We start from the raw sequence: 25,634 nt of genomic DNA on the forward strand, positions 1-25,634 counted from the left end.
CTATCTTTTGATATTCTTTCTGGTGGTCTGTATATCTTGTCTAAAGAAGGATCTACTCAAATCTTTTATTCACTTTTAATTGTTGCACTTATAAATTATTATGGTGTGTTCTTTATGGATTACAGAGCAAATAAAAAATAATGACCTCTTCTTCACTGCTGAGCCGTCTCTCCAGCCCCCAGCCTTGTGAGGTTTTTGTTTGTTAGTTTGTTTTGTTTTTATGTCACAGATTTAACACTTTGCACAGGTCAGGCAAGGTCCCAGGTTCCAGGCAACCATTTGTTCTCCCAATCCTCAGTGCCCGACCCAGGTCTCCCCCTGGCGGCCGGAAGCTGTCATTGCCGTGGCACTGCGGGTCCCTTCGGCGGCCCCAGGGCAGCCGGTACGGAGTGCGCAGGCGCGGTCCGACGTGGCCTGGGCCTGGCTGAGGCCGGAGGGTGTGTGGGGCCTGCAGTTGCGCGCTCTCCGTGGGCTCTCGGGCTCGGAGCGGACCGCTGGCTACCCGTGCGCCTTTGGAAGGTCAGAGTGGGCAGAAGCTCAGCTCCGCGCCGGTGTGGTGACGCGTGGGCGGGGCCGGACCTAGAGGGCGTCACGCGGGGCTTTGTGAGCCGGGTCCACCCCGGGACGCCCAGCGGGGGTGGGGGCTGCGGCCCGGGTCCAGGCGGCATCTTGCTGAGAGCCCTTCTGCCAAGGAAGTTTCCAGAAGTCCTGCTGAGGCTATTCCAGCTAGTACTGAAGGAGCCTTCGCCCATCTTTCGTCTCCTACAGCTCTGGCCCGGGGAGCGGCGCTCAGGTCCTAGATCCTCCTGCCCCAGGAACCCGCGCATCCCTGGTGCTGGCCCTCCCATCCTTGGTCCCTTCTTATCCCCGGCGCTGGTCCTTCAATCCTGCGCCCCCGCGCATCCTTGGTGTGCGTTTACCTATCCCTGATCCTCGCTTGTCCCTTGGTTCGGATCCTCCCATCCCTGATCTCTGGTGATCCCTAGTGTGCGTCCGCCACTGTTCCCTCTCCAAACCCCACTGGCTTTCTTGCTCCTCTACAGCTTGTCCAACGTTGGCAGCTGAAAGCGCCAGGAGCCACAACACTGGCAGTGAATGGAGCGGGCATTGGTAATTGGGATACAAGTTTACTGGCTTCCAGCATCTCAAAGGACCCCCGAGGCCTAACTTTAGGTCTAGAAAAGTTTTCTCTGGGAGTGTGTGTGGTTTTGTGAGGCTACTTTATTGCTCTAGTGTACGGCTGGTTCCGTTATTCCCCATGGTTGTGGGATTGCTTAAGGATCCTCGAGATTTGCTTTGTTGTATTATAAACGGAACGGTTTTTGATCGATGAAATGACCCTCGGATACCTAAGAATTTAGCAACTGTTTTAAAATTTTCAGAAGCAATTAAGTGAATAATGAGTGCTCCTAGTTCTGAGGGAACTGGTCTTGGTTGGTGTGCCTTCCTGATGGTCTTAATTGTGTTTGTGGAGGACTTGTTTGAAACAGGAAACCTCTGTATTTTGAGGAATGTGGTTTGTTGCCCACGTGGTGCGCGGTACAATCTGAAACATACAGTTCCCAAGCAAGAAAGAATTGTTGGAATGGTTCTAGAGTTGAACCCTCCCTGACAATCAGTCCCCCATGTTCCCGACCCAGATAGGAGGAGTGAGGGATGTAGCTTAGTACAGTATGCTCAGTATAGTTGATCATGAAATATTGTACACGTCAGAGAGAGACGAAAATCTGCTACTTTCATTTTAAAAATGTTATATCTGGGTGATGAGTAAATTAGCCTTATTTCATCATTCTATATTTAAATTAAAAGTCTGAATAATGGGACTGGAAAGATGGTTCAGCAGTTAACAGGTTATCTGCACTTGTAGAGTACCCAGTGCCCATTTCCAGCTTCACCGGAACCTCCCCTCCCCCACATATGCATAATTAAAAATACTAAAAAACAAATATTAAAAAATTAGAATAGTTCAAAAATCAGACTTCACAATCACTTTGTACCCTATAAATGTTAACCTGCCAGTATATAATCTGAATAACAAACCCTTCCCATTCCCCGTTTTGTAACAGACCAGGCATGCTGGCATCAGAACTCCTGTTGCTGGCTGTTTCCCCATAAGCACAGTTATTTGCTACTTTCTCTGTCGTGGAATAGAACTGAGTTTCCAAGTATTTTTAATCAGAACTTTACTTCTGGTGCAGAGTGAACCACATACATAGCTGAGTTTAAAGTAGGTGTTTCTTACATCTTTTATTAGAAAATTTAAACAGGAGTGAGGACACTAACCCTGAGGACCTGAGTTCAAAAACCCCCAAACCTGTATAAAGGTATAATCTCTGCCCTCATATTGGGAGATGAGAGGCAGAGACAGGAGACTCCCCAGAAGCTAGCCTTGTCTACCAAACAGGAAAACACAAACAAACAAACAAACAAAAAGAAGCAAAAGACCCTGTTTCAGACAAGGTGAAAGACCAGGACATACACCCAGTTGTCCTCTGACCTCCCCAGGCCCCAGGGCATGTGACTGCCAACATTTTACAAGCAGAGATCTGTATACACAAGTGAGAGAGAGAGAGAGAGACAGAGAGAGAGAGAGACAGAGAGACAGAGAGAGAGAGAGACAGACAGAGAGACAGAGAGGGAGACACAGACACACACACATAGAGACAGAGAGAGAGGGAAACACAGACACACACACATAGAGACAGAGAGGGAAACACAGACACACACACAACAGAGAGACAGAGAGAGAGACAGAGACAGACAGAGAGAGAGCGTGAATATGTTTAAAAGTCCACCCTTGTTATCTAGAGCAGGTATTGGTTCGTGACTTGGTGATTGGACTGTTAAGCTAATGAAAGCACTGTTTATTTAGTACTTTCGATTGGCACTCCACTTTCTTGTAACCAACATTGAGAATTAAAGCATATGAAATCATTAACTTTTCAATCTTTTTGAGACATTTGGTAAACAGTTTTTTTTTAGAGTTTTTTTTTTTTTTTTCCACAGTTTTTTTTCAGTGCCCAGATATGCCTGGGCACTGCTTGATTCTCTGTTTATTCTGAGCACATGAGTCCAGCCTGCTGCCCAGAAGCCAAAAGCCACAGAGCCATGGCTGCAGCCCAGCGCTTCATAGATGGCACTGTCAGAAGGTTACACTCTCCTAAGTTCACGCCTTCTTGTGCCCCAAGGGAAATGAAGTATGGAATGTTTGTCCTGTGGCTTCTGAGAGGAAGGGGTTGGAATCCGTGGAAGCCTAAGGCATTATGACACAGCAGAATAGATTGCAAGGAACGTGTGTCAGCAGTGACCCCAGGATAGGACAAACATGGGTTTTTATATTGCCACTTGTATATGCTAGTTCCTGAATTGGGGGCTGATCTTGTCTTGTCCACTGTCTTAAAGTCCACTCTATTGGCTCGTTTTTCACTACTAGGAAGTCTCACTACTAAAGTCTGTGGTGCCTTCATTGTGTAGAGTTATAGAAGCACTCTTCTATTCCTTGATGTTTGTTTTGGTTTTTTTTTCCTGTCCTGAGAAGCTGTAAGGAGTCCACAGTGACCAGCAGGGGCACATGTGACAGTTGACTGTTAGCTGTCAGACATATTGGACTTGACATAAACTCTTAAGTACAGTGTAGGCTGTCTTTCTAAGACATGACACAAAGAAAAGCAAAGTATTTACAAATCATTTTTATAGTGGTTACAACTCAGAATAATAGTGTGGCTGTATTTGATAAATAAAAGCTATCATTAAAATTTCACCTGTTTCATTTTACTTTGTTAGTGGTTCCTGGAAAATAAAAATTAATTTTGTGGCCCCCAGTGTAATCTTTCTGGACATGACTGCTGCAAAGCTTTCATTTATTTGGTAAAGTAAGTAATTCAGCTTCACTATATACATGAAGAATTAACTACTTTTGTAAGCCAACCTGTCTCCCTTCCAAGGCAGCTTGGATCAGTCTTCTGACCCAGTTCTTAGTGTTTCCTATCTCTCAGTAGCATACTAGTGTTGCTCCGTTTTGCAGTGCAGTCATGGGCACTGCAGTAAAGACGAGGTTTTTACCTCCTTCATCCTCGCACACAAACTTTCCATCCTGTCTTCCTGTCCTCTCAGGGTGGTGTAGTGTAGTGTGTCATCTGCTAACATCAAGATGCACTATTTTTAATATTATGGCACTGAAATAAAACTGAAGCAGGGTGTTCCCCAATTACTCTCTTGGTTTTGTTTGGCATCTGTCTTCCCTGGAGTTACTAATTGTTTTGGTTTTTATCACTGTAATGTTTCATTTTTACTAATAAAACCCCAAATTCTCCCAGAATTGTATAAGTTTTTCCTAAAACTTAGGAGCACACCAGACACTGTCAGTTTCTGTTTCCGGATGCTTTCTGGGTTACTTTCCAGTCTAGCTCTGTCACTTTGTAACTACCTTGGGAATTCCAGCTTCAGCTTGGGATTCCACTCACCACGTGAGAGGGTAGGAAGTGTGTAAGACACTGTCCTGAAGCCTGCCTGGCGCGGCAGCCCGCTCGCTCTCCAGCCTCTGTCACAGCTGTTGAAACCTGGGAATTTGTGCTTCTGGTTTTTGGATTTATCTGTTCTCTGTGAGTTAATCCCCTTACTCTTCTGTCCGTCATTTTTCTCTATTCTGCATTTCGGAGCATTTTAGAACTCACATTGGGCTTTCTAAAAGAATGTCCGCATTTTATTCTTATTTCCTGTTGTTCCTTCATTTCATTGCTCTTCATTCTGGGCATTTTCTCTAACTTTATAAACTCTCTATCCAAGCTATTTTATGTGTAATTTCTAAAAGCTGAATATGTTCCCCCCCTTAGGGCACATGTATATCTTTGTTTTATGGATATTCTATTGCCCCCCCCCCTCTGGTGTATGCATGCGTTGGAGACCAGAGGTCAGTGGGTGGTGATGTTCATCAGGGGTTGGTCACCATGTGGTTTGGTTTGGTTTGAGACAGGCTCTAGAACTGTCTTGGAGGAGGTAGACTAGCAGTCTACCAATGAGTCCCAGGGATCCATCTTCTCAGCACTGGGGTTAGCACTCAAGAAGAGGCCCTCCTGAGTTTGGAGCTGACCACTGAGCCACCTCTCCTGCCCTCTTTACTGCTACCAATAACATTTATCAACTCACCACGTACTTATTGGGTGCTTTCTTTGAAGGGACAGAAGATAAGAGAGGCCTCTGTCCTTGAAATCTATTCTCATAGGAAAGAGGGCTAAGTACACTGCGAGCTAACTGGTTAATGGCAGGTGATGATTCTTGTCTTGCAGAGATGGAGAGAGAACCAGAAAATGGAGAACCTGCTGAAATTAAGATCATCAAGGAAGCATACGAGAAGGCCTTTATGTTTGTTAATAAAGGACTGAACACGGACGAGTTAGGGCAGAAGGAAGAAGCAAAGAACTATTACAAGCAAGGAATAGGACACCTGCTTAGGGGCATCAGCATCGCGGCTGCAGAGCCGGGGCACACAGGCCCTGCGTGGGAGGCTGCCAGGCAGATGCAACAGAAAATGAAGGAAACGCTTCAGAACGTCCGCACCAGGCTAGAGATCCTGGAGAAGGGCCTTGCCACTTCTCTACGGAATGACCTTCAGGATGTGCCCAAGCTATACCCAGAGTTCCCGCCTAAAGACGCGTGCAAGAAGTCCCCAGAGCAGGAGTCCGTTAGTACAGCGCCCCAGCGTGCTGAAGTCGATGGGAGCGCCTCAGCCGCGTGTGCCGGCCCAAGTGGTGCGCCTTCTGCTCTGCCCGTACCATCGCCCAGCTGCCCTGCCGAAGCGCCACCAGCCTACAGCCCACAGGCTGCTGAGGGCCACTACACTGTTTCCTATGGAACAGATTCCGGGGAGTTTTCATCCGTGGGAGAAGACTTCTACAGGAACCGTTCCCAGCCGCCCCCTCTTGAGACCTTGGGGCTCGATGCAGATGAGTTGATCTTGATACCAAACGGAGTGCAGATCTTTTTTGTAAACCCTGCGGGAGAGGTCAGTGCTCCCTCGTACCCTGGGTATCTGCGGATCGTGCGGTTCTTGGATAATTCTCTGGATACAGTTCTGAACCGCCCTCCTGGGTTTCTCCAGGTAAGCCCTTCCAGACAACATATAAGCATAAGCCAGAAACATCCCATTTTCATTTCTTGACATATACCATGTCCAGGATATGAGCAGAGGAAACAACGGTTCTACTGGGTGCTGAACACATCCATGTTTGTGTGTGCTGGGAAAGTTGTAGCTGGCCTCTGCTACTTTGTGGGTTCTTTCCCCACCCTTCAGATCTCCTGGTTCACCCCATCACTAGAAAGGAGAGAGAGAGAGGGAGAGGGGAGAGGGAGAGAGAGACAGAGAGCCTTGAATCTGATTTCTTTCTTCTTGTTTCTTCTTTGAGCACTGACTATTAACAAACCTCAGCCAACCCCCCTGAAAGAGTACTGAGCACCAACCCTACCTCTCAGGGCTCCCAGACGTCCAAACATCACACCGACTATCTGCAGCTAGAGCTAGAGGCAAATCATCATGAGCCACTGTGGAGCAACCCCGTATCCCCACACCTGGGAGTAAAACAAATGCATGCTCAGTTCTAGAATTCTCACTACAGGGAATCTAGTTTGGTTTTATTTGTAATTGATTTTAGGACCCAAGAGAACAATTTTAAAAAAAAAAAGATTAATTTATTGTATGTGTATGAATGAGTACACTGTCACTGTCTTCAGACCCACCAGAAAGAGGGCATCAGATCTCATTACAGATGGTTGTGAGCCGCCATGTGATTGCTAGGAATTGAACTCAGGACCTGAGCCTTCTCTCCAGCCCAAGAGAACAATTCTTTATCAGAAGACGTGTTACTTAAATTTCAAAGGGAATTTATGTGATACATTTGAATACGTAACTGAATATCCACAAATGTTATCAAGATCAACCGGAAGTTCTAAACTGGCCTGGAATCAGTCAGCCAAGGGCAGTTTTGCCCCTTTCGATCACATGACAATGTCTGAACCTGTTTTCATCACAGCTGTGTAATCAAGGTTCCTATAACTATGACCAAATGCCATGGCCAAAATGAAGGATGGGGAGGAATAGATTAATTTGGCTTACACTTCCAGATCAGTCTATCACCGGAAGAAGTCAGGACAGGAACTCAAACAGGGCAGGAACCTGGAGGCAGGAGCTGATGCAGAGGCCATGGAGGGGTGTTGCTACTGGCTTGCTTCCCATGGCTTGCTCAGCTTCATTAAAGAACCCATGACCACTGCTAGCCTATGGATGCCACCACCCTCCATGAGCTAGGCCCTTGATCACTGATCACTAGTTGAGACAGCTGGATCTCATGAAGACATTTACTTCTTCAACTGAGGCTCCTTCCTCTCTGATGACTCTAGCCCTCGTCAAGCTGACTGACACACAGACCAAGTCAGTACAGCAGCTGAGAGCTGGTGTATTAGATAGAGTGGTCAGAGAAACTGCTAAATGCCCCATCAAGAGGAAAGTTATCTGTCCCTAAACCTTAGTCAGGCCAGGGTTCAGAAGCCCTGGCCTAGAGGGCTGCACTGCAGACAAGAGCAAGGACTAATTTGAAGTAAAGATGTGTGTTGCGTTCAGTGGGGTCTTCTTAGGGTGCAGACCAGCAACAGTCTCCTGGGAAAAGGTTGGGCATAGGTGCAGAGACATGGGCTTTTGAAACTGGGTCACAGTGTACTGTCAATGGATTTGTGTTTAAACAAAGCAGTTACCTGTTCCCAGATTCAGATAAGGTAATTTTGCCAGACATTGGCCTTCTGTAGTCCTCCTAATGGTACTTTGTCCTGGTTCTTATGGAAGCCAACTTGAAAGTCATTAGCAACAATTGGAAGCTTATCAGAGGTCTGGAAAACAGATTCCTTACTGGGCAAGAACTGACTTACTGACTTGGTTATCTTAAGGAAGAAGTCTCACAGGTCTCATGACTGAGGGGAGGGGAGGGGCCACGGAGAGTTTCTGCCAGTTGTGTAGTCACAGCTCTGAGAACACTGGATCCTTGAAACTGGAATAGCCGGAATTGGGCGCCAGAAACACGCCTTGGCTGCCAGATCTCAGCTGCGGAGCTGCTCTGGTTCCAGCAGCAGTTTGTCTTCATTTATTTCATTTGGCTTTTGACTGGTTGTATACCTTGTTTTGGGTCCTAAATAAGAAGTAGAATTGTACCCCAAGTTTAATACGTCATCGCTCAAATATTTGCAGCACTGTTCTGATAAGGAGTTAAGGCATGTCTACTGAACCTATTTATCCTATAAAACAAAACAACAAAATAGACAGTAACAACACAGCTATCTATTAGACATTAGGTAAACTTTCCTGGGCTCTAAAAAATCATTATTAATATGTTTAGGACCTGAGAGTAAGGTTATTTTCAATAGGCAGATTTTCTAATACATACTAAATAATTAACCACTGGGCTTTTCTTTTGTCTTGTCCCTGGCACCACTTATACTCTACAAAACATTGTAGTTACCTTTATTCTAATCTACCTGAGTGGATTTTGAGATAGAAGATAAAATCCAATCATTAAAAAAAAAAAAAGGACTTGACAGTACTTGCGAGGCTTGCCAGGACCAGCGCCGGGCCCTGGGCGCCCAGTCCACACATGTATCTCCTGCTGTCAGAAAGGGGCTGGTGTTGGGGTGTCTGAGTTTCGCTTGTCTCCATAGACCGTCCCTCGGCTTTCCTCATGGTAGACAGTGTTCTAAGGCTGGGTGGTTCCGTCTCAGTTGCTACAGGGGTGTAATAGATAAGAAATGAATGTATTTAGGAATTCTGATTTAGACAGCCAGGATATGCGCTTAAGTCTGAGTGTTGGGACAAACTGACCTTCCCATTGGTACCACAGTATCATTTGTCACAGCTAGTGACAAGCCATGTTCTGCTCTGTGTCTGACACATTAGGTTCTCTGGGCAGTAGCAAAAGCAAGACCTAATTAAGTAGTCACTCTGCATCTCTGACAAAGTGTGACAAAGCTCAGGGGCAAGCTTCACTTTCCAGTTGTCAGTACTGAGCCTGCCTCAGTGGCCTGCCTTCGCCTCAGTGTTTGTGATGACTACCAGTCAACATTTTCCCAGGGGAAATGACCTGCTTGTCCGTGGGGACGGGTGAAGACTATGTGGCATGTGTATACGGTGGGACACCATGCACCACAGAAGCAACCGGCGCTCATTCTGTTGAGGGAATCACCTGACACAGTCAAGTACCACAGGCTAGATCTAAAGGCTGAGAGAGCAGTGACGTTTACTGAGGCCGAGATGTGTGGGCGAAGTAGATGGGGGAGATAAAGGGTCAGTCGGTGGATAAGTTAGTTAGGAGTGACCTGCCGTGCTTTCGGGTTTTCACTATGAAGAAATAATGGGTTTCTGAAGAGATAACATATCTAACTTGCTTTAAACATTCTGATATATGTACACTCATCAAAACATTACTGGTTGTCCTGTTAATGTATACAATTTTATAGTTTTATTTTACCATTTAAAAGTAAAAATTACTAGTCAGTTTGATGGAATGCTGTGAGGACTAAGTGAATATTGTTCAATATTGAACTAGAAAATAATGTAGTGCTTTGTACAAAGGGATCTAATTAGAATAATCAGCCCCCATTTTATACTAACTGTCTTTTATTTAAAGCTAGCATCATCATCATGTCAGACTCAGGACCACTTAAGACTGTAGGACTATTGTCAGTGGAGCATTTGCAACAGTTTTTAATGCAGGAAGATCAGGATGGAAGATGGTGTATGTAAATTGGAGCTGCTGGTAGACCATCTGTAAAACCTTTAACGTTCATCAAACTGACATATTTGCTTTTATATAACAGTTTCATGGAGATCCATTTACTGATTTCTGTGTTCATCTCACTTTTCCAGGTGTGTGACTGGTTATACCCTCTAGTTCCTGATAGGTCACCAGTTCTGAAGTGCACTGTGGGAGCCTACATGTTTCCAGATACCATGTTACAAGCTGCTGGGTGCTTCGTAGGGGTTGTTCTTTCATCTGAGCTCCCAGAAGATGACAGAGAGCTGTTTGAGGATCTGTTGAGACAGATGTCTGACCTTCGGCTCCAGGTAACCTGGATTCCTAGATAAAACAAACTTCATTATGAGTGCCACTGCTTTCAAAGACCCGAAGTAGCTTCAAGGAGACTTTCTTAATGATGTGGTGATAAGAATTGGCTGCCATTGGTTGTTCAGATAGTAGGTGCTGGAGGTAAATTTTCTGTGTAATAGCCATTAATCTCAGCTGTTACTGACCAGCTCTGCCTGTAGTTTTCTCATGAAAACATGGAGTTATAAGCACACACACACACATTTCCCTGTCTCAAAAAAACAAAACACGGGTTTAGTGATAATGTCCACCCCACGGAGCAGTGCCGTGAACTGAAGTTCTCATTTGAGAGCTATGAGGTGGCCACACCCACTAAAGGATGCCTATTTGTTTGACCCCTGTTTACAATGAGGTTAGCATGAGGTAAAAAATTTTGAAGATGATTCTGCTTTAGTAGGTTTGGACGTTTTACATGAATTATGATATTTCAGGAGAGATTTGGTAGACAGAATGAACTTGAATCTCTTGGAGAATAAAGGACAAATACAAAGCAATCTGTGTTCATTGTGAGTAGTAGCTTTTTGTCACCAGAGGAGGAAGCATTAACTAGGCAATTAGGTTCACATTTCCAAGGAGTGTCAGTCTGTACCTACTGGTGTGTCCTTTTAGATCTGTGGCAAGGCAGAGGCATGACGGGGTCATGGCAGAGGAGCACCATTCACCTCATGTCAGCTATGAAGCAGAGACAGACAGACAGGCAGACAGACAGACAGGAAGAGGCCAGGGACAAGATTCTCTCTTCAAATGAACACCCTTAGAGGCCCTCTTCCTTCAGTCAGGCCTGCCTTCTGGTTTCTGCCAAGGTCCCCATAGTCCATTCCACTACGTGTCTGTCAGCACATGACTCCAGTGACTCATGCAGCACCCTCACAGACAAATCCCTGTGAGTGACAGGACCCATCCACGGGAGCCTGACAAAGCCTTCAGCATTGGAGCCTTTTGGAGGACACTTCATAAGCAAGCCATGGAAATCAACCTGCAAACCCTCCTTACCTAGTCTGTTTGCCCTGTCTTTGTTTTGTTTTGTTTTTTTGGTGTTTTTTTGTTTTTTTGTTTTTTGTTTTTTTTTTCTTTTTTGAGACAGGGTTTCTCTGTATAGCCCTGGCTGTCCTGGAACTCACTTCGTAGACCAGGCTGGCCTTGAACTCAGAAATCTGCTTGTCTCTGCCTCCCAAGTGCTGGGATTAAAGGCATGTGCCACCATCGCCCAGCTCCTGTCTATGTTTTTGTCTGCCAAAAAGTTGGGCTAAGTGAGTGTAATAAAGTTTCCTTTAATTTTTTAAAAAACCTTATGAGTATTGATAGTTACTCATAGCCAAATTCAGTTGACAGCATGGCAGTGCAGTCTTTTGTTCTCCTTCAGACATCAAGCATGGACTCTTACCAACCAGTTAGACTGTTAAATGGCAGAGTGCCAAGAGCAAGAACAGGCAGATATAAAGATACCACAGCTGTGTGGTCATATGTAGGTTCCTGCGTATGTGCCGGGTTAATACGTATTTACTGCTACCGTAGCACATAGTTTCCATGTGGTATGGCCCTGCCTTGTGTGTCCACAGGAGGAGGGTGTGAGGATTGAAGAAGGTTGATTGGATCTGGGCACATCCCAGCTTCATTCTTACTTACTGTATTAGTTTCTTGTTGCTGCAACAAAACACCGGACAAAAGGAGCTTACGGAAGGGCTCAGAGTGGAGAGTGTAGTCCACAGTGGGTCTGGGGTTGGGGGAGCAGAGTGTGAGGCAGCTGGTCATGTTATATCCCAGTCCAGAAGCAGAGAGAGATGGATGCGGCCACTCAGATCCCTCTCCAGCCTCAGTTAATGTAATTCGATAACACCTCATACCTGTGCCCAGAGATTTGTCTCCTTGGAGTGTTTAAATCCTACGAGACTGGCAAGAGTAACCACTGTAGTCACCTGCAGGTGCTCACTGACTTAGTACAGCATGCCTTTGCGCTTAGCTCTGTGGGCTGTCACTGTCAGGCCCCAGGAAAGAAACTAAGTGGATCCAGGGTTGCAGGATGCTGCTCTACTTAATTTTACACTTTGGCTCTATTTTATTTTTGTCTCTGTGCTGTTCCAAAATGTCAGTTGTAAACTAGAAGTATTGGCCCTGATTTTTACATTGAAGCGTTTGCTCACTCAGTAGAGTATGCAACCCCATGGTGCCTGTGGCATCAAATGCAGACACTTGGTGCCTGCCTTCTAACAGTGCAGTTACGCATGCTTCCTTCATTCCTTGCCTTTGAGCACATTCTCATCTTGCTCTGTCTTCTCAGATTTATTATTGCATTATTGATTTAAAGCAAATTTACATGAACAACTGCTGGTGATCATCTTTTATATCTTTCCTTTGAACTCACTGTCAGCCATATGTGTAACCCAAAGAACTCTCAAGAGTTTTAAGGTTTGGTAAGGCAGTGGACAGTAATTTAGATATAAGAAAGCAGGGTCTTGGGGTGTGGCTTCAAGAGCAAAGCACCTGCTCTGCAGTGCTGGTGACTGGACGGCAGATCCCAGAACCTGCTAAAAGCCTCACACAGGAGCAGCAGCATCTGTAAGCCCAGCACACACAGCCTTGTTGCACCTGGGAGGCAGGGGTAGCAAAATCTCCATGAGCCCAAAGTATGCCTGGCCAAACAGAAGCCATGAGATCCTCTCAAATATCGGTGGTTTAAAGGTGAGGACTAACACCCAAGACTGAGACTATCCCGTCACTGTCATATGTATTCCATGACATCAGCACATATGGCCACACACACACACACACACACACACACACACACACACTTCACAGTTATCTGTGCAGTCAGACACACTGGCATCTGAACATGTGTGTCATGAGTCCATGGAGTGGTATACCTGGAGGGATGTCCTGCAAAGGCCAGCTGAGCTAAGCGTGGTCCTTTATGCTCTAGGCCAACTGGAATAGAGAAGAAGATGAATTCCAAATCCCTGGGAGATCAAGTCACCCCTCTGAACCACCGAAGGAAGCTTCTGGCACTGATGTCAGGCAGTCAAGTTCTTCAGGTTCCTCAATAGACCAAGGCAGCAAGGATGCCCGCCATAAAGGAAAGCGTGGGAAAAAGGCAAGTTAAGGACGCAGTGGGATGTGTGCCCCCAGTCTGATGGCCACACACGGCTAGAATGTGTCACAAGCAGATCACAGCTACAACTAGGGTCACCACACATTTGTGCTCAAACTGCTTTGAGAGAGACCTTGTGTTTGAGGACGGACTCTTCTTCAGTTTTTCAAAAGACTTTTTTTCTTTTCTTTTTCTTTCTTTCTTTCTTTTTTTTTCATTTTATTATTATTATTATTATTTATTTATTTATTTTTTTTTTTGAGACAGGGTGTATCTCTGCCTGTCCTGGTACTCACTTAGTAGACCAGGCTGGCCTCGAACTCAGAAATCCGCCTGCCTCTGCCTCCCGGGATTAAAGGTGTGTGCCACCACGCCCAGCTTCAAAAGACTTTTATTTTCACAGTAAGGACCACATACTTTTTTTTATGCTCCTGACTGTAGGCTGAGAGCTTGCTCTGGGTCTGCACTTCTTCCTCCAATAAATAATAAATGAAAAATGGATTGTCTGAAGCTGTGAAGAAGAAAAGTCATTCTACCTTTGTTCCTGTAAAACATTCTCTCCTCATTGGTCTCTCCAGTTACATTTTATCGTATATATTATATATCATACCTATGAAAAACCTCAGCCCTAATATTCCCTAGTGTTTTCAGGACTGATCCACTGGATCCCACGCAGTCAGGGGAGCTCCATATTCATTCCTCATGGCCCGGGCAAGAATGGGTGGTCAGGGTTTGGTTTTGATATCTAGCATGTTGTAGCTTACATTCATTTCTTTGTGGGTGAGGCTAGGTGCCTTGTGCTGGCTTTTCCTCTGCTCCACCCACTTTCACCACTGGGCTGTTAGTCCTTCTCTTCTCAGCCTCCAGCGTTTGTACATTAGAGACATTGGATTGGCCCTAGCGGTACAGATGTTTCCCCCGCTGTCTCTGCAGTTACTGGCAGGAAGTTTCTCTTCTGTAGAGAAGAGCTTGCTCTTCTTAGCATGTGAATCCACGGGCCTCTTCTTATCTCTGTATTTTAAGTTATACTCTTTGTCATTTGTTGGGCCTGTAAAACCTTTGATTTTTTTTTTTAAGTTATAACAATTTGAGGTCTATGTTCTTAGAACGGATGAATGTGGCTTTGAGTTTGGGTGTTGGCCAAAATCCTGGCCGTTGTCTAGTGAAGTACTGCTGTTTCCATTTGAGTGGACTGGTGGGTCATTGCGTATCTGGATATTTGGGTTTCAAATTGGACTTTTCATTCCGTCAAAGGCGGTTTACTTACATACATCCTTCTTTACTGGCAGAGGCCTTTAATCTGTTAATCTGACAGTGCTCTATCCGTGCAACCTTGAGGGGTGAATCTGTGACATGGGTCTTCAGCTGGGAGAGGATAGCGGGAGCTTGATTGTGACTCAGTGGGTGCAGTGTTGGAGTCACAGTTCTACTCAGAGCCGGCAGAGGCGCAGATCCGTTTCCGTTTTGCGGCAATTCTGCTTTTGCTTGACCGGGTGAATTTTTTCCATTAACCTCAGCCAGTGTTTGTTGATATTTTATCATGTGATGCTTTCAATGTCTTTCCTTTGTACTTCACTAACCTTTACATGTTTAAACATATTTACTGTTTAGACCAAAGATTCAAGTGAAGAAGTTAATCTGAGCCAGATTGTGCCCTGTGAGCCGAGTTCAGAAGAAAAATCGAAAGAATTGCCTGAATGGAGCGAGAAAGTGGCCCACAACATCCTGTCAGGTATCCCAGAGCTGTTTGTCAACTCCACAGTGTCAGACCTTGAACCAGTGACAGTATTGCTTATAGATTTCTGTTTTAAATACCTGATTTAGAAATACTGATGTGGGGGAGGACTGGGCTTCTGAGAAGGTCACACATGCTGTGTAAATGTCTGTTCTTCCAGGGTTCCTCAGCTATCAGAGAGCTGTAAGCATAAATCAGGATTCTGTCCCATGCATTCTCATCCCTCTCTCCCTCCCTCCAGTGCTGTGTTCTGGCCTTTGTGTTCTCTAAGATCCCCAAGTTGAAGTGTCAACCCCCAAAGTCACAAGAGTAGAAGAAGGTGGGGTCATTGAGCAGCAACTGGGTTGTGAGGGAGGAGCTGTTGTGAATAAGACTAGTTCTTCACTGAAGGGCCCAGGAGGCTGCCTTGCTTCTTCTGGTGTTCGATGAACCTGGAAGTGGTCCTCGGGAATGCATCTACCTACACTTGCCAGGGAGTGAACCTCTGTTGCTCATCATCTGCAATGTGGGAAGCAGTAGCAAGGCCAAGGGTTCCCAGCCTCCTGTAACGTCAGTCCCAGGGCTCTTCTACCTCCTTCTGGTCTCTGCAGGTGCTGCATGCGTGCAGTGCACACATGTTCATGCAAAAGCTCACACACACATAAAATAAAAATAAATCTTTGTTTTTTTTTGCTAGAGGAATATTTATTCAAGGAAGCCGTAGGTGTGCAGTTGGCATGTTCATGGCCCATTTAGGATCTACTACTGAACTCTTTTGTGTTCTGCTGATGTAATTAAAGGATTTAAAGATACAATTAACCCTAATCTCTGTAATTTTGAACTTCCCTTTTTTAAAAGGTGCTTCCTGGGTGAGCTGGGGTTTAGTCAAAGGTGCTGAATTTACTGGCAAAGCAATTCAGAAAGGTGCTTCTAAACTCAGAGAGCGCATTCAGCCGGAGGAAAAGCCAGTGGAGGTGAGCCCAGCTGTCACCAGGGGTCTCTACATAGCGAAGCAGGCAACCGGAGGAGCAGCCAAAGTCAGCCAGCTCCTGGGTAAGTAAGTGCCCTGCTTCCTCTCAGCTGAGCTAGAAACTCACTGCTAATCCAGGCTAAATGTCTGCATAAATAAATAGCTCAGTCTCACAGAGGAGGAGTGAGGACTGAGGGGCTCCACCACCTCACAGGTAAACTTGCAGCCCAGCCACACAGTGGTTCTGGTGTCTGTCTTCCCAGGTGACACTTTAGAATCACTAAAATTTGTTTTTATATAGTTGTATAGATCTCTAGTGGATTTCCAATTAAATTGACTAGCACTATCTTTTTGATACTAAGCCTTCTTTGAATCAGAAAAATAAAAGTGGATGATTTTCTTTCAAACTGAACTCTGCCTGAGGGGCAGGGTCTCTGTAGATACCACAAACAGAGCTTCAAATCACTTTAGGGCCTGCCGAGGTTCACCTAGCAGGCACAGTAACACCATGCCAGAAACGGGTTGTGGATGGCCATTTGGGAACGTTGTTCGGTGCTGGTGCTGAAGTCAAGGGAGCGATTTCTGAGTCTTTTCTCTATGGTTGTGTTAGTTGACGGCGTCTGCACAGTAGCGAATTGTGTTGGTAAAGAACTTGCTCCACACGTCAAGAAGCACGGAAGCAAACTGGTTCCGGAATCCCTGAAGAGGGACAAAGACGGGAAATCTGCCCTGGATGGCGCCATGGTCGTGGCAGCGAGTAGTGTTCAAGGTAACAAAAGGCCTGGGTTTATTTTGTTCTTTAATTCTTGCTGTGTTTCTGGGTGAGCACAGAGCTACCCAAGAAACTCAGGCTTGCTCTTTATGTGAGACTGACTTTTAAATATGTTTACAGGATTCTCAACTGTCTGGCAAGGGTTGGAATGTGCAGCTAAATGCATCGTTAACAACGTGTCTGCAGAAACTGTACAGACTGTGAGATACAAGTGAGTACAGTTTCATGTGGAGAGTCAGGCTCTAGTGCCATCAGCTCGGCCCCACCGCTGAGAGTCATGTGCTTCCTTCTAGTTAGGTTTCTGATAAACTTACTTCTTTCCATTCACTGTTTGCTAAATAGGGAACATTTTTAGTCTACTGACCGAACTCCTGAGGCTTTGATTTGTGCTACTAATTGTTGTAAATGTTCATTAATGCAAAGAATATGTTTAATTTTTAATTATATAATTCTGATATAGTGTTTGCTTGAGAAGAAAAGGACTTGATTGGGTTTGAGGCCCCTTTTAACATTAGCTCATTAGTGTGCCATGGCTAAGTTCTGATTCCCCTTGCACATTTATATTGGGCTAGAGAGACAGTTATCTTCTATTTGAGTCATTAAGTAGACAGGACAGAAATGGATGTGTACAGAGTAGCTGACAGTTGGCGGTATGTTTTCTGTGTACTTTGGATTTGAGGTCTCTGGAGAGAGGTGACTTCACTGTGCCCTGCTGGTTGCTGTCAGACCTCGTCCCCTTGGCAGGTGACTTAAAGCCTGTGTCCATCTCAGAGCCAGGTGCCTCTGTCCCAGGAGGCTTCTCAGATCTGACTGGAAGGAGAGATTGCCGTGTGCTGGTGAGACACGGCAGGGCAGCACGAAGCACAGGATGTCAAAGGCATTTCACTGCAGGCCCATGGAGAAGAGGAGACCCCACAGACAGTCTTCAGTCAGGGGGCCTCAGCCAGAAGACAGCACAGGGGAGTCAGACATTCCACAAAGGAGAGGAAAGAGGGCCTGTGACTTTATTAAGGTCCATAGGATTTTGGCTTTAGTATCCGGGGTGGGGTGGGGAGGTAGGCTAGCTGCTTTAGAAAAACTGTGAAAGGGGAAGTCACTCAGAACTCTGGTGTCAGCTGTTTGTTTTGTTAGTGGTCAGCAGTTGTGGAGTGGAACTGTGGAATGGAGTCAGTGAGAAGAGCAACTTTACTGAGTCACCAACAAGCTACACAAAGTAAAGTTTAAACCAGGCCAGAGTGGCCCCATATGCCTTGTTCCACTTACTTTTGAGAAACAAATACTTTGGCAGTGTTATTAAAGAACAAATTTAAAATGCCATTTTGGGGGTGTCTTCTTTGTTTGAACTTAGGGTCTTTTCAGTGTATATTGTACAAAATCGTGTACAAAATCATTTCACATGTGCCTGGATAATACTTTTGGTCATATTCTCTTTCTTCTGTCTGGATTAGAGAAATTTGGATCTTAAAAAATGTAAACCTAACCTAGTGAGAGCCAAGTTGTTTTCTTAGCTTAGTTAGTTTGGACCTTACTATTTATTGATGAAGAGGGACCAGTAGGACTGTAGAGAGGCTCAGTGGATAAAGCTCTGGCCTTACAAGTCTGGAGCTCAGACCCCAAACCAACATAAGGTCACACAAGCACATTAGCAAGGGAGGCAGAGATGGGTTCCAGGGCAATCGGTCCAGCAAGATGGAATTGGAGATCTCTGGGTTCAGTGAGAGACTCTGCCTCAGTTAATAAGGTGGAAAGTGATCAAGGACTACGTTGGCTTTAGGCCTTCACATGCTCAGAATATGCATGTGAAAAAATGTATGAATAGAGCTACTCTTTGGGTTCATACTTACAAATTAGAACTGTGTTCAGGGTTTCTCGTGTATTATATTAATTTAACATTTCTATCAGTTTTATAGACAAGAAAACCAAAGCATTAAAAGTTAGAAACTTGTTAGAGTTTCCATCCCTAGTTGAGTGGCAGAGCTATGATGTAAGCCAGGTCCCATGTTGCTCAGTCAGGGCAGAGTGCTGTGCCCGCTCTGTCCTTGAAGGGCTGTCTACTCAACTTCAAGCTCTGGACTGACCTCTGCACCATTAATCTACCATAATTTAGATAGCTTTGGGCTTAGGTAGGACTAAATTTAATTTCCATCCTAAATTGTTTTGTTTTCTCCGTGGGGGTGTGCCTTCAAATCAAAGGAACATGACAGATGAACTTGGCTGCCATTGTTAACCAGGGAGCTGAAAATAGATACAGAGTGAATTATGATCACCATTTCTTAGCAGGGAAAGTGGAGGTGCTGTTCTGTTTTCTCTCTGTGTAGATTGTTAGGGAGGAGACCGGTGTGATGAACAAGGTATTTTAGCAAGGTTCTGAGTGAGTTCACTCCTGCAGTGCTGTGTATTAGTGTTACTTTATTCTGTTCTCTAAAGACATGTGTGTGAATAAACAAAGCAGAGTTGCCCAGCATTGAACTTGTGACTGTAAGGGTGACAGTTCTTAACAGTGATTTAATTTATGCCAATAGGATCTTGGGAAGAGAGGAGAGGCCTTGGGGGATTAAAGATTTGGCCCCAGTATTCCGTTTTACACCTGTGGAGATAATCTGGCTCAGAAGTAGAAAAAGACAGATCTGTTGAGCCAAGCTTAGTGATAGAGTGGGAGAATAGAAGAGCCATTCATCAGTTCCTTCATTTCCTTTAGTTCTTACTTATTTAAATGTGTACACTAGGGAGTGTCCTTACATTTTCGACACTGTAGAAAGGAATGTGTGTGTGTATTCTGCTCACTTCAGTGAACTGAAGCTGTGTCCCGCCAGCCTGTGGAAAGCACCGCTCCTCCAGTTCTAAGTCTACAGCCCCATATGCGTTAGGCCTGGGAGGAGATGCCTTGGAAAAGCTTCCTTGCCTGCCGCCTGCCGGGGTTGCTGCGAGGGGCAGGACACTGAACCTTTTTAGGTGAATTATTAGGGATTTTTGGTCAGTTACATTAACACTTCAGTTTCACATTTTTAGATTTAGCAAAGGGAAGGGCTACAGGAATAATGGAAAGCAATAAGCTACTTCACCCACTGCAGTCAGCCGCAGCACCGCCTGCTAAGTAACCCTCTCTCTGCTTAGGCTCCTCAGCTCCTCTGTGTTGTTAAGGAGAAGGATGCCATTGCAGCAGGTTAGGTCTGTTTGCAGAATTTATCTCTGAATATCAGTTTATGGAAAAGAAGCTTAACGATGCTTTCCTGGAAGAAATTTACTCTCAGATGCACTAGATTGTATTGATTTGTTTAGAGTAAAATTTAAATTAAATGCCTCTTAAATTTCCAGAGGTGATGGATTAGCTCCAGGACAGTTGTCATGGTCCCTGAAACCAGGTCTGCATGACATCTGTGCAGGAGTTGCAGCTGCCCCTCTCTGTCAAATACAGATCTGAACAGATGGACCAACAGCACTGTTGCCCGTCTCTTGTTTTTCATGGCTGAGTGCAGTAAATATAATTTCCAGGTCTTTCAACTCCCCATCACTGCTCATTTTAGTGACAGGTTTGTCAGTTTTCTAAAAATATTCTTAAGGTAACCAGAGCTGACTTGGGTGCACAGATGGATGCTGATAGGACAGGTCCTGTGAGATCATTGCTCTCAGATGGGTGCTGATAGGACAGGTCCTGTGAGATCACTCCTCGAAGATGGATGCTGATAGGACAGGTTCGGTGAGATCACTGCTTGCGGTGGATACTGATAGGACTGCTCCTGTGAGATCGCTGCTCCTGTGTTGGTCTCCTTTGCTCTTGATGAGGGAACAAAAGACCCTCACACATAAGTCAGTCTTTACTGTCTTTTATCATATTTGACACTTTAAAACCCCTTTTAAGGTCCAGAGCTCTCGTGTCTTTATTTACTGCTGGGAATGAGCTGAGGCTGCCCATGCCAGGCTGTGCGCTCCCACGCAGCTGCATTCCAGCCCCGCCCCTGTATTGTTTTAGGGTTGTCTCTGTTTTGTTTATAATTAAGACCTTTCCTTTACAATGCTTAACTTCACTTTGCTGATTTCTACCTGTTGTTAAGGTGCTGTTTTGTTTTCCACCATTTTTTTGGGATAAAGTTTTAATTGCTTGTGTGGTTTTCCATCCTGGCTGGCTCTGCTGCAGTAGTTACTGCTTAGTGAGACCAAGAGGTCAGCAATCTGCACATCACCCTCCACAAGGGTTGTTGCCTTCTAGCTGTGTTCATTACGAATTGGTTCTCTCTAGCGTCTTACATTAGTCCAGCCTCCTTGTTTCATGAGTAGTGTCATTGTCTTAGGTTTCTGTTGCTGTGATGAAGCACCATGGCCAAAAGCAAGCTGGGAAGCTAAGGGCTTATTTGGCTTGCACTTCCATATTGCTTTTCATCATGGAAGGAAGTCAGGACAAGAACTCAGGCAGAACCTGGAGGCATGAGCCGATGCAGAGGTCTGATGCAGAAGCCATGGAAGTGTGCTACTTATTGGCTTGCTCAGCCTACTTTCTTACAGAACCATAGACCACCAGACCCAGAGATGGTGCCACCCACAATGTGGCCCTCCCAGCCACAGTAATCACTACTTAAGAAAATGCCCTGCAGACTTGCCTACAGCCCAGTCTTATGGAGACATTTTCTTTGAGTTTCCCTCCTTTCAGATGACTCTAGCTTGTATCAAGTTGACATAAAACTGTCACAGTCATCTATGCCTGTGGGTGTAATTTAGACCTGTGCATCAACAAGTTTCAAATCTATTTGTTGTCCTAATCTCAGACTCAGCTACACACCGTTAGAGCCTCGACCCCACACTCTGTGTGCTCCCACCTTTAGGCAGACCCTGTCCTTTCTCATGTGATGCACACTTGTTTCCTGCCTGCTCTTGTACTACTGCACTGGAATCAGAGGGGTTTGCAGAAACATAAATGTGGCCAGTACATTCCTTTGCTTAATTTTCCCTGTTTGCTTTCATGAAAAACATAAATTCTTTAGCTTCATCTACAAGGTCTTCCTAAACTAGCCACAGCATGCCTTATTTCAATAAATATGAGAAAAAAGGTGTTTCTCCTTTAAATATTTCAGGTCACTATTTCTGAGCATAGTATTGATGGCTGACATCACTTGATTGATGTGATAGGTGTCATGCTGATGCACTAATCTGTAAGCTCATGACTGGTTGTGGTGGTCTGCCTCTGTGGGTGTCAGTGAACATACAGGGGATATCTGAGCAATTCTGACTGAGATCACACAGGGGGCCTCTCAATCAGGATGGCTTCACAGTCACTTGCATTGTCCTGCAGTTGTGGGGTTTCTTTATGAAGTGTAACTAAAGCTTTCATTTACTAAAAAGTAAAAATTCAAAACAGCTTTATAATCTTACCCAGGTCGTTGATTTTGAGGAGTTTTAAGCAGTGCATTTTAAGTTGAAAGACGGTAAAGAACTGAATAGTTAATTATCTAGGAAGGCAAGAATAGACGTCTATTAGGAAAATTGTGTGTAAGGGACATTAAAGCTGATAAGTGAGGATATATTTAAAAAATAAACACAGCAAGTGAAAGCCTTGTAAAGTATACATTTTTTTTCGTATTATGAGGTAAAGAAATTGAGATGCAAAGACAGGGAGAGTTGGGCAAAGGCATATGGCCAGTTGCTTGTCTGATGTCATTTCCTGACATTGCCTGGTGTGAGTTTCCCACATTGTAGCAGTTGTCTTAGCCTGCAGAACAGTCAATCAATACAGACAAAGACACTTATTTAACACATCAAGGACGATGTAGCTTTTAGAAATACATTGCACACAGAAATAGCCAGTGTCATTAGCATTGTCATCAAACTGCTAAGGAGGAGTGCTCTGGAGTGTTCTACTGAGTGGCCATTCCGAGTTGAACATTTATACATCTAGAAGATTTCCAGTTCTTGAAAACAGGACTGGAGCCAAATTGAGCATCACCGTCATGTGGCCCCCACAGTGCTGGAAAGCGCTCTCTGGGATATGTTCTGGTGTCCGTGTCTGTTCTCACACTCGGCTTTAAAGCTTTACTGATTACCACTGTCTAATGGGTACGGTCACGCTCCCATGCTGAAGCTCCCACCCCGTTCTTGGGTTTGCTGAGAGTTCCCTTGGCTGCCGGGTCCCTTCTCAATGCTGAGAAGTTGCAGAAAAATAGCTACAGGAAGCTTTTCTGTCATGTGCCTAGCAAGAAAGTCCCCTTTGCAGGATGCTACTAAGCTAAGATTTGACTGGCTGTGGGTTCTGGTGCTGAGGACAGATCGGGGTACATCCAGGGCCACAGTAAGATTACTTTGAACTTAGAGCACTGGGGTTGGAGAGACCAGGGGGCTGAAAGCCTGTTTGAGTCAGCTGGCAATGAGTTCCTTAAGGCAAAAGCAGATCCGTGTTGGTGTTAACTGTCCGGGATTGGCGCTCAGTGCCAAGCCTGCCAGCCTGAGCCTGATGCTGCATGACTCCTCTGACCTGGTCATGTTCACAGCAGTGACTGCTCAAGGCAGTGAGGCAGCCATGTAGGTCCACACAGGCCAGACAGAGCAGAGGGCCAGGGCGTCTGTGTACTTTGTAGGTCTACAGACAGCAAGATGGCCAGTGAGCTGGCAGTAGTGTGGGGTGCCAGGAGAACCTCACAGTGTCTCTGCTAAAAGACAGATCAGATGCTTGTGGGTTAGGAGCGTTGCTGACGCTGGAAGTTCTGCGTCCTGCAGTCACTTCAAGAAACAGAGATTTAAACAAATGAGTAACAATGTTTGCTTTAATTTATATTTCGTTTTTTCATCATGTTATTATTACTCTTCTAGCTAGTCTTTAATCTTCACACACAGTTTTTGCTAACAGGGAGAATGCAGCTTTGTAGCCGTAGTTTTTTCTTCTCTCCTATGTCTTCAGTTATTAACTAAATTGAAATCTAGGCTTCAGTTTTGCTTTCAAGAAATGGCACAGACATCATATAACTTATCCTATTGATTTCAGAAGAAAATTCTTTAGATATACTATGTGTTCTAATGTCATTGTTATACTTTCACCTTTTTTAAAGGTATGGGCACAACGCAGGAGAAGCTACACATAACGCAGTGGATTCAGCTATCAATGTTGGGCTCACTGCCTACAATATTGACAACATCGGCATCAAAGCCATGGTGAAGAAAACTGCCAAGCAGACGGGACACACTCTCCTCGAGGACTACCAGATCGTTGAGCGCCCTCAGAGGGAGAGTCAGGGAGGAGCCACAAGCACAGAAGGGAGAAGAGACATAGGAAAGCAGGTGGAGGAAGAGAAGCCAGGGGCAGGAAAGAAGGACAAATAATGAGAATCCTGGGAGTCACCTGCACCAAAGCCTTAGCAGACGGAGGGTGTGAGCGGACGGAGATTCTCCACAGAACAGCGTCTTCTGTCTGTTCATTTCTACAGAGTGACTGTTGGAAGTTTGGGGCATGTATCCACTTACAAGGAAAATAATCAGTGTTCTTACATCTGGCTTCTAACATATGCAGTTTGTAGTCTCAGTAAGTTTATTTTCCCTTAAATGTGGCTAAACTATTTTTGCAGTTACAATAAAGCTTATAATATATATGTGGTTTAAACCTAATGTCAACCTATTTTTGTATGTGCTGCCTTCAGAAAGCAAAGTAGGAAGCTGTGCACGTGATTTCACAGCCACCTGAGTTCTGGGAATACCGGAAAGGACTTAATGTCGACTGACGCCTTCCTTTTGCACTAATTGTGGCTCTTTTGAGATGCCCAACAGGATTTTCAGCAGATAAGCTAAACAAAACTGTGATCTTAAAGTTTGTTCTCAGATAATGCTTTAGAACTCTTTCTCCAACAGGGATGAGCTTGGTCATGAAAGTGCCTTGACGCTCTGCAATGTTCCTCTTATTCGCTAGCTCTTCTGCCTACTAGGAAACCAAAATGGCCTTGCGATTTAAACGGAAGAAATGCTTCTTTAAGTCTTTATGACTGAGGCTAGGGAATTTTTTGATAGAATGAATTTTTATGAATTCTTTGAGAATTTTGTACATGCATAAATGTGTTTTGATTGTATCCCCCCACACTCCCCAACTCCTCCCAGGTCCACACCTCCCTCTTCCAACCTCATGTTCTTTTGTGCGTTTGTTTTAAATAGTCCAGTGTGTGCTGCCCGTATGCTCATGGGTGTGGGACCATCCACTGCAGGTTGGTTCATCCTCCAGGGACCATGCTCCTCAAGAAAACTGACATCTTGTTCCCCAGAAGCCATCAACTGTCAATAGCCCCCCAGCTAGGCCGGGGGCTTGTGAGACCCTGCCCACTGCAGGCTGGGGTGTTGACTGGTTTGATCCTGTGGAAGTGGCCTCAGCTGCCGTGTGTGTAAGGGTCCTGTCATGCCCAGAAGATGTGAGTTTATCCACGCCTCCTGGACTTCTGACTCTTGGCCATTCCACTCCCCATCCTCCATGTTCCCTGGGCTTTATGGAGGTAGACTAAGGAATGTTGAACTATGATTTGTATTCTATTAAAATTTGAATTGATTGTTACTGGCACTAAGAAATCACTTTTCCATATCTGCTTCTGTAAGGTTTTCCTAAATTTCTAGAAAGTAAAACACAAACATTGCACTTACTAAGTGTAATATATCTCCACTCAGTCATTACAATTTATACTGAAAGCCAGAAGTGATGGGAGGAGCCTGTCCATACCACAGGGAAGAATATGGAACCCTTGGTGGGGAGCCCCAACTTTTGCAGAATACAGGACAGACATTTGCCCATTTTCTTTTAAGTTACAAATATGTAATTAAATACTCCATGGTATTTTATTTCTATTAATTTTAAAAGGTTGATATTGGTTTTTATAGTTTTGGCCTATTGTAATCATTTCTGAACCTGTAGTTGACTAGCTTATGAATTTCATTTGAAACTGGTTAATGAATGTGCTTTGAGAATAAAATGGTTTTTGAATTGCTGGGCCTCAGATGTA

The 25,634-nt window shown here is 44.9% G+C and overlaps 1 protein-coding gene across 5 annotated transcripts; it reads left to right on the forward strand.

The window, feature by feature from the left end:
• The first annotated feature begins 409 nt into the window (after positions 1-409).
• On the forward strand, positions 410-25,634 carry Spg20 (spastic paraplegia 20, spartin (Troyer syndrome) homolog (human)). 5 transcript variants are annotated; one of them, XM_006501320.3, is made up of 10 exons: positions 424-519; positions 3,784-3,872; positions 5,286-6,097; positions 9,902-10,099; positions 13,057-13,227; positions 14,836-14,956; positions 15,797-15,991; positions 16,519-16,677; positions 16,801-16,891; positions 23,712-25,624. In XM_006501320.3, the coding sequence occupies exons 3-10, from the start codon at positions 5,288-5,290 to the stop codon at positions 23,980-23,982; spliced, it is 2,016 nt and encodes a 671-aa protein (XP_006501383.1). In that variant the 5' UTR covers positions 424-519; positions 3,784-3,872; positions 5,286-5,287; the 3' UTR covers positions 23,983-25,624. The 5 variants fall into 5 exon arrangements, with proteins under 5 accessions (NP_659144.1, NP_001138460.1, XP_006501383.1 ...); NM_144895.2 differs by lacking the exon at positions 3,784-3,872 and having other exon boundaries at positions 410-519; positions 23,712-25,634; NM_001144987.1 differs by lacking the exon at positions 3,784-3,872 and having other exon boundaries at positions 468-793; positions 23,712-25,634.

This window comes from Mus musculus, chromosome 3 (genome assembly GCF_000001635.26).
Source record: "Mus musculus strain C57BL/6J chromosome 3, GRCm38.p6 C57BL/6J".
Lineage (NCBI taxonomy): Eukaryota > Metazoa > Chordata > Mammalia > Rodentia > Muridae > Mus > Mus musculus.

Excerpts from the sequence above, each read along its gene's own strand:
- Spg20 (NM_144895.2), top strand. The coding sequence starts at position 5,288 with ATGGAGAGAGAACCAGAAAATGGAGAACCTGCTGAAATTAAGATCATC. Across the intron at positions 6,098-9,901 it reads GCCCTCCTGGGTTTCTCCAG|GTGTGTGACTGGTTATACCC; the intron begins GTAAGCCCTTCC and ends TCACTTTTCCAG. Across the intron at positions 16,892-23,711 it reads GTACAGACTGTGAGATACAA|GTATGGGCACAACGCAGGAG; the intron begins GTGAGTACAGTT and ends CCTTTTTTAAAG.